Raw genomic sequence first — 8,933 nt, forward strand, 5'->3', positions numbered from 1 at the left:
TAAATGAAATTTCATGAATAGAGCTTTTATGATAAAATGCACTTATTACATGCATTTTCCTAATAGTAACTTATTAAAAATTGCTGACTTATGGAGTTATACTTTGTGTTAGTCTACTCCTGTATTATAGAGAAAATAGTCATCAGATAGCCAATTATCAGTGGTGAGATACAAGACGAAGGAGTTGGCAAGTTCCTGGAAAGAGCAAATTAAATTATTCATCCAAATACTTATTGAACAAAAAAGAAATAGTCTACGTATGGAATTTATAAAGTAAAATTGTCATTCTATGAAGCAAGTTTTGTGTGAACCAGAAAACAATTTAGGGGAAAATAAACCTACACATAATTTGATATGACTTTTAGATGGTAGTCATACAAAATACCACAAAATGATGTCAAATTAACAAAAACTTTGGCCATTTGATCTTCGACAAAGGCACCAAGCCTGGGGTCGGGACTGCCTCAGTCCCCACTGGGGTCGGGACTGCCTCTTCAGCAAAGGGTGCTGGGATAACTGGATATCCATATGCAGGAGAATGAAACTAGACCCATACCTCTCACCATGTACTAAAATCAAAATTGGGTTGCTTGTTTTTCTCTTGTAAAGTTGTTTGAGAAATTGGGTTGCTTGTTTTTCTCTTGTAAAGTTGTTTGAGAATTGGGTTGCTTGTTTTTCTCTTGTAAAGTTGTTTGAGAATTGGGTTGCTTGTTTTTCTCTTGTAAAGTTGTTTGAGAATTGGGTTGCTTGTTTTTCTCTTGTAAAGTTGTTTGAGAATTGGGTTGCTTGTTTTTCTCTTGTAAAGTTGTTTGAGAATTGGGTTGCTTGTTTTTCTCTTGTAAAGTTGTTTGAGAATTGGGTTGCTTGTTTTTCTCTTGTAAAGTTGTTTGAGAATTGGGTTGCTTGTTTTTCTCTTGTAAAGTTGTTTGAGAATTGGGTTGCTTGTTTTTCTCTTGTAAAGTTGTTTGAGAATTGGGTTGCTTGTTTTTCTCTTGTAAAGTTGTTTGAGAATTGGGTTGCTTGTTTTTCTCTTGTAAAGTTGTTTGAGAATTGGGTTGCTTGTTTTTCTCTTGTAAAGTTGTTTGAGGAGGGAGTTTTCGGTGATGGGACATAATAATCAACTACATTGTATATTGACAAAATAAAAATTAAAAAAAACACACAAACAAATAAAGGCTCAGGGGGGATGAAGACACAACAAAAAAAAAAACCCAAAAACTTTGAATGGTGCACCAAAACAAACAACAACAAAAACCAAACAAAAAAACCAAAAACCAGCAAACACAAAGGGATGGCAGAGTTAAGGCATCTTAGAGAAAGAAAATCTAGGTTTAACTTGTTAAAATATTTTCCAGTATTTAAAAGAAAAGATCATTTCAAAACAACTGAAAAAGAGGCAATTTGTTTTAAATGCCTGCATGGTATTTAAATGCACACACTGTGCAAGCATCATTCTGATGTTAGTCAAGGGCAATAAAGTGGCTTGCCCGCCAGCCCAGAGGTTGCACATGGCGGTAGAGATCCTCCCAAGTATCTTTATCCTACACTAGGTTGTGACCCACAGGATATGCAGCTGTCACAGACATGGCAGTTATCAAAAGGGGACCAGAGTATGCAATTCGCATTGTTTAGGGGACACTCCAGATGTTCATGCTTATATTTTATCATAAACACTGGAGAATTTTGATCTTTCTTTTGAGCCATTCTCCCTTCCTTCCTTTAGTTACAGAATCTTCTGAATGTTCTAATAGTTCACTGAGTGTAAGAGCATAGAAACATGTTCTCGGCTTTTGGTCTTGGTTTTTAAATATGTCCACGGATTTGATGAACTGCTGTTATCAGTGCTTTTGTGTAATCCTCTCTTCTTAAGTGTGAACAGAAACTGTAATTTTTCTCTAACAAATGGAATATAGCACATGTGATGGGATTTTGCTTTCGTAATTATATTAAATAAGATTGTAATGTCTTAGTAAGAGACTCTTTTTAGCTGCTTTCAAACTGCCTCAAACCAGCTTGGGAGCGCCGCGGCGCTCCTGCCGAGGGTTCGGATCCCATGTGGAGACCGGTTCCCACTCACTGGCTGAGTGCGGTGCGGGCGCAACACTGAGGGTTGCGATCCCGTTACCGGTCAGTTAAAAAAAAAAAAAAAGACAAAAAAAAGGAAAAAAAAAAAGATTTCACAGGAGACTCCAGCCCAGACAAAGACCCTGCTTGCAGCCTTGTGTCAAATCCAGACACACAGAACCCAGATTTCTGAACCACAGAAATTGTGGTGTGATTGATATGTGTTGCTTTAACCAGCTAAACTGATATGAATTTGTTATTAAGCAATAGAAAACTAACCAACTGGCCAACTCCTCGAATATAGATTCCATAGTTTGGATGTGTCCCCCCAAAAGCAAGTGTCAGAAACTTAATCCCAGTGCAACCGTGTTGAGAGGCAGGGACTAATGAGAGGTAATCAGGACTCTGTACTCATGCATGAATTAATGACGTTATCATGGGAGCAGGCTAGTTATCACAGGAATAGTTTCCTCATTTGAGGACGAGTTTATCTGCCCTTTTTCTCTCTCTTCCCCCTCCCTTTCTGCCATGGGATGGCACAGCAAGACGGCCCTCACCAGATGCTGGCACCTTGATCTTTGACTTTCCAGCGTTCAGAACTGTGCAGAAATAAACTTCTCTTCTTTATAAATTACCCAGTCTCAGGTATTCTATTATAGCACAAAAAGAACTAAGTCTCCCATATCATGTTCAGCCAGAGGGCCAACTAAGCCACGTAAAGATTCTTTTTAAAATTATTTTTAATCGATGCATATATTTATGAAGTACAATGTGATACTTACATACATGTACACAATTTGTTAGCATATCCATCACCTCAAACGTCTTTCATTTCCTTGTGTTGTGAACATTCAGAATCCTCTCTTCCAGCTATATAAAATTATGCAATAAACTTTTGTTAATTGTAGTCACCCTACGGTGCTATAGAACACTAGAAATTATTCCTCCTGCTTAGCTGTGGTTTTCTATCAGCTGACCAACATTTCTCTATCCCCTTTTCCCACCTACCCTTCTCAGCATCAAGTAACCACTATTCTACTTTACTTCTATGAAAACCACTTTTAAAAAAAATTCCACATATGAGTAAAGTCATGCAGTATTTGTCGTTCTGTGATGATCTCTAGTTGCATCCACGTTGCTGTAAACGATAGGATTTCGCTTTTTTAATAACTGAATAGTATTCCGTTGTGTATATATAGCACAGTTTTGTTTGTTTTGTCTGTTTGTTCTTATCCATTTATCTGCTTTTTGGGTTTTTTTTCAGTTTGGTTTTTTTTTTTTTTTTTTTGTTTTTTTGTCTTTTTTCGTGACCGGCAACGGATCGCAACCCTCAGTGTCGTGCCCGTACCGGACCGGGACCAGCAACGGGATCGCAACCCTCGGCGTTGCCCCCGCTCCTCGCCCAGCCAGTGAGCGGCCGGTCTGTATGTGGGATCCGAACCCTCGGCGGGAGCGCCGCCACGCTTCCCAAGCGGCGCACTGTAGCAGTGCGCCACTGGGCCGGCCCTCAGTTTGGTTTTTTATTTTATTTTATTTTACTTTATCAGTATATAATGTAGTTGAATTTTGTGTCCCTTTACCGATTCCTTCCTCCCCCAACTCTCTCCCCCCTCCCACCCATCAACATCACATCTGTTCACTTGTCCTAACAAGTTCAAGGAATTGTGATTGTTGTGTCTTCTTTCCGCCCCCCATTTGTTTGTGTACTTATTTATTTTTAGCTCCCACAAATAAGTGAGAACATGTGTTATTTCTCTTTCTGTGCATTTACATTTATCTGTTGATGAACATTTTGGTTGATTCCATTTCTTGGCTATTGTGAATAGTGCAATAAACGTGAGAGTGCAGGTCTTTTGGTAAATAAATGCTACTTCATTTTAGTTTATATGTCCTTAATTTCCAATGGATTCATATAGTTTTTCATTAGTCATGTGACTTTGGGGGGAAATTATATGCTGTGCTTTCTGACTACTTTAATATTGAATTGCATATACTTTTTCATGGACATTTATAAGAATTATACATATTAAATATATAAGCATTTTGAAAACTGTTCATTTGTCTTTGCACTTTATTTTGGCAATATCTTACAATATTTTTAAATGTCTCATTATCTTTTTTTACATTTGAACACAGAAACTTACAATAATTGTTTAATTATTCCATTTAACTTTTTATATACATATATATATATATATTTTTGGTTTAAGGTATGACATCAAGTTATTAGTCATTTATTTCAAAATAGTTAGCTAATTCTATTTATTATGTAACCTTTTATTTGGACCAGTAATTTATGATGCCCAAATTATCATATTTTACAAGTTATATGTGCCACTGTCTCTTGGTAGACTTCTTTTGATTGGTAAATGCATCTGCCATTACTGTTTTGCCTACTGCAGCTTATTCCAGCTTATACCAGCCTGCCCCACCCTTACTCCATGAACCTCGTTTTTCTGAATCATCTTGTTTATTATTAATTTCTAGATAATTTTGGAACTACTTTTCAAGTTGTTCCAAAAGAGAGTGATTCTTTGTTGTAATTACCCTATCAATTACTCTACCAATACATTTGGGAGGAATCAATGTTTTTAAACCTATTTTATCTCCCCTTCCAGAACATGGTAGGTATCTACAATTATACAAATATTCTGTCATGATTCCTTTTAAAGTATTATGATTTTCTTCATATTTCTTATTAAGATTAATCATAGGGGTTTTACATGCAGTGATTAAGTACCACAATTGTACATGGGATCCGTTTTTTCAAGATGGCTCTTTGATTAGCAATCAGCTCCTAGAATTCCTTAAAACTGTGTCACTTTGATGAAGGTGTCTTCCTGCTTTGCTTTTCTTGAGCTTTTCTTCCTGGGAGAAATACAATGAAAACCACAAACAAATAAACACAAACAAGAAAGGATATGGAGAAAGCAGATATCTCCCCCATTTTTAGAGCAAGGTGATTCTTTGCCCACCAGCTCTCCTAAAAACCATGACCCCTGCCCAAGGATTTGTGTAAATCTTCTGAAGTAAAGATCAACCTCCCAGGCAGGATCTGGGAAGGCCGTTTTGATAGTTTACGCTCACCCTTGGACACCATGGCATTGGACAAAGGGATCTTTGGAAAAGACAAGGGAAGTACACAAAAGTTTTTTAAAAACCCTCTCCAATACTTCATTTACCACTCTCTCTTCTCTTTTATCAACTCTTTCATTTCCAGTGAAAACCAGATGGTCTGAATCTCAACACAGCAAGACATCTTCCCCTGAGATATATTGTCATTTGTTGGAGAGGCTCTAGTCCTGAACATATTCTTCCCCAGGTTGTTCAGTGACCAGAGAAGTCCTCACACCTACAGGCACTGGCAGTCACAGACAGCTTCACTCGCTGGGCTGTGAGGTATCAAGGTCTGGGGGGTGAGAATCTGGTGTTTGCATCTGTGCATATTTGTGAACTACATTAAGGGATATGTAATTCACACTCAGGCAGGGAGGGCAGAAAAGACCTCATTTTGGCCACTTAATCACTATGCCTACTGGTACAGGCTGGGCAGAAGTGGTCTATACGATCTAGAGAGCCTCGAGAGATGTCTGAGGTCACTGTGGGAAGGGATGAGGCTGTACCTAAACCAAAGGCACTAACCACATGGAAATAGCCTAGGTCTAAGCCTGCCAGGGTGACAGTGGCCCTGAATGGTGCTTTGTCTTCCTCACCACAGTCCTATAGCACACAATTCCCCTAAGGAAATGCTAGGGGATTTACTCACTCATTTTCCACATCTTGGAAAGTGTCAGGCAGAGGCTGATTCCTGGTCTCAGGAAGGAGGAGAACAACAAGGGCAGCCAGGATGGAGAAGGCTCCATAGATGACCCAGGGCAGGTGTGGAGAGTACACCGTCAGCATCATCAAGAGGGGAGCCAGGGCTGCCCCAATATTACCAGCAATTCCAGTGATCCCTGCAGCTCGTGACCTCAGAGTACAAACAGCAATACAAAAATTATTTGGTAAAAATGAACACACATATTTTGTGATTTACTGTTTTGCTTTGATTATGGAGACACCACAGGAGAGTGTTTAGATACAGGCAGATTGACAACATACTTAAGCATTGAAATAAGCTCTCTTATTTGAAAACAATATTTTTCAAGTGTGCAAGTGCATTAAAATGCATTTTTATTATTTTACTGAAAATAATGTACCCACCCTTTAAGTGATTCATAAGAGTATATGACATGACATATTAAAGGCAAAAAGTCAGCTTTAAATAAGTTTAGTCTATAATTTTTGTTATCGTTCATATTATCACGATTAATGTTTCTGATAACTAGCCAGTCTCAATTTTGTTCCCTCTATAAGTTTCAATTACTGGAAAGGTCTCTTGACCCTGATAGAGCTTCCATGGCATTTTGTACCTGATTGCAGTGGGGATTAGTTCATTTTCATGGGTGACAGAACTGATGACTGCTGCACTAGAAACTCCTACTCCAAAAGTTGACAAAGCTACACGCAGGGTCTGCATTTCTGGAGAGAGAAAGACCAGTGAGAGATTCAGGAAATCGGAGCTGCAGAAATAACAATCCTCCAAATTACGAGTGGAAAAGATCCTATTGGAGATGTTTGAGGTGTAAAATAATATTGTGGAGAAACTGTACAGAGGCAGAGACTATGCAGTAGCTGATAGCTGGGAAATATGACTTATCTACACACGTCGTGACTTCAATAGTGAATCAAAGAATCTGAACTAGTGGTTTTACTGTCTCTACATATCAGAGATTTGCTGAAGATGGAGAGGGAAATGTGATTCCAGCAGGAGTTTTCTTTCATTTATTCTGCCAGTGACTCCTCTGCCCTTCATGTAGAATGTAAGACTGTCATGTGGGAAATTACTGAGAAGTAAGACTCATCTCTGCCCTGGAGGAGTCTAAAACCTGAGTGCAAACACAATAATTAGATGGGGCTAGGACTGTAGAAGATAGTAATAAAAAGAAGGGACTTTTATATTAATGGACAAGCTTGAGAATAGCTTGACCAAGAATAATGTTGAAGAACCCAGAATAAGGCCCTTTACTAGGGAAAAAAAGTTTAACTTTGTAAATCTCTGAAAGGAAATTTCAGAGAGTCAGTTTTCCAACCAATTAAAAGAAAACATCTCATGAGAGCTTTAGAACATTGGAGGGGCTCTGTTGCAAGACAGAAAACTGACATCCCTGCTGACATTGAAGAGGGGTGGGGTTCACCAACCTGGGATCCTGTTCAATACATGACTACACTGGGAGTTAGGTGAAGCATGGTGACCACCTGGGTTTCCCTCTTCATTGCATATAATCATTTAATTTATTAAAATTGATTGTAAGAGAGAGTCTTAACTTCTTAATGCCTTGTTCCTACTGTACACTCCTTCTCTGCTTGAAGGCAAAATACTCTTATTTCCTTAACGTCAAGATGACTCTTCTAAACCGTGGTTTCCATAATGGTGACCTAACATGAGGCACATGAGTAGATACTTAGAGATCAGAGAATACATTGTCACTGAAGCTGTGGTAATAAGAAAGAACCCAGATCAAGGAAGTGACAATATTGTCTCCTCATACGTGATACAATGACATACAATGGACACAATAGTTCCATACAAAATTACAAGTTTGATTGGCTGAAGGGGCAGTGATCGACTGCTGTCCTCAATAATCTGTCAGGGATAAATAGCACCAGTTTCCAGATACTTCCTGGATGTGATAAAGACAGCCATATGTTTGCACCAACTTTTACTAACTTTTGACTCTTCCAAGGAATTTAATGGCAAAATTTGTCCTAAACCATCTGTTTGCTTTGGGGGAATCATTAAAACTCCATTTTCCCTTTTCTTCAGGCTTCAGACAGGTATGACCAGTACAATAACTTAGGAAGGGGAAAAAGTCATTTTTTTCTTCCACCTGTGATTTTTGTCTCACCTTGAGGCACAAATGTGACGGTCAGAATGCAGATTCCTAACAGGAACATGAAAAGCGTTTGGCTTACTCGACGGCCCATGTGATTCAGTGCCCAAAATGCAACAAAATTGGTTAGGAGAGTAACTACTCCAAAGAGACCCTGGAACAGGAAAATGTTGGTCCCCAAGTGCTGGAGGTGGAGGTTAATGCCAAAAAAGGGCATAAAGATTGCAAATCTGTGGTGAACAAAGAAGAAAGAAACATGTCAGGGGGTTTAAAGCTTATGTCCTACAAATGATGATAATATCTGTGCAGGCAGCTAGTGATTAGTGTTAAAGTATAAAGGCACAGCTTGTTTGGTAGAATATTTTCTAGCATGGTGATGATTTGAAAATTATCATAAAATATTGTATGATGATGGAAATCATAACTGTTACGACGTTTTTTGATTGGCAGGAAGTGTTGTGCAGAATACATGGTGGGGCCTTCTACTGTAGTAAAGCTCTTTGATATTTGATTTGCATGTTGGTTACATATTTACATATTTACAAATCTTCATTGAACAACATACATTTTTTATAGCACATATTTAAGGTGTATAAAATTGTGTTTTGATGTACTTAGACTATAATTAATCATATTGTATTGTAGAGAGTAGATTTTAGATGATCTTAAAAGAATAAGTGAGATGATGGATGTTTATTTTTTTGAGGCTAAACCACTTTTATATTATTTTTTAAATTTTTATTATTTATTATTAGCAATTCATTTCTACAAATCATGATTTTTCTTTATGCCATTTACCCAACCCATCACTCCCCAAACCCCTTCCCTCCCCACCATCTCTAGTATCCTTAGGTTTGTTCTCTCCTTCTGAAAGTTCAGTGTATTGTGGTGGTCTTTTCTTTTTCTTTCTTTTCTTTTCTTTTCTCTTCCCTCCCT

At 38.1% G+C, this 8,933-nt stretch overlaps 1 protein-coding gene across 1 annotated transcript in view; it reads right to left on the reverse strand.

Moving 5' to 3' along the window:
* Positions 1-4,871: 4,871 nt before the first annotated feature.
* LOC103610171 (solute carrier family 22 member 9-like) overlaps positions 4,872-8,933 on the reverse strand; it is a gene marked incomplete at its 5' end in the record, with an annotated part of 27,978 nt that continues 23,916 nt past the window's right edge. Inside the window, 4 exons of the mRNA XM_008594393.1 lie at positions 4,872-4,932; positions 5,831-6,034; positions 6,477-6,585; positions 8,013-8,227. Coding sequence (XP_008592615.1) covers positions 4,872-4,932; positions 5,831-6,034; positions 6,477-6,585; positions 8,013-8,227 — 589 coding nt within the window. The remainder of the gene's footprint in view (positions 4,933-5,830; positions 6,035-6,476; positions 6,586-8,012; positions 8,228-8,933) is intronic.

The sequence above is a fragment of the Galeopterus variegatus genome, unplaced genomic scaffold (assembly GCF_000696425.1).
Source record: "Galeopterus variegatus unplaced genomic scaffold, G_variegatus-3.0.2 Scaffold10698, whole genome shotgun sequence".
NCBI lineage: Eukaryota > Metazoa > Chordata > Mammalia > Dermoptera > Cynocephalidae > Galeopterus > Galeopterus variegatus.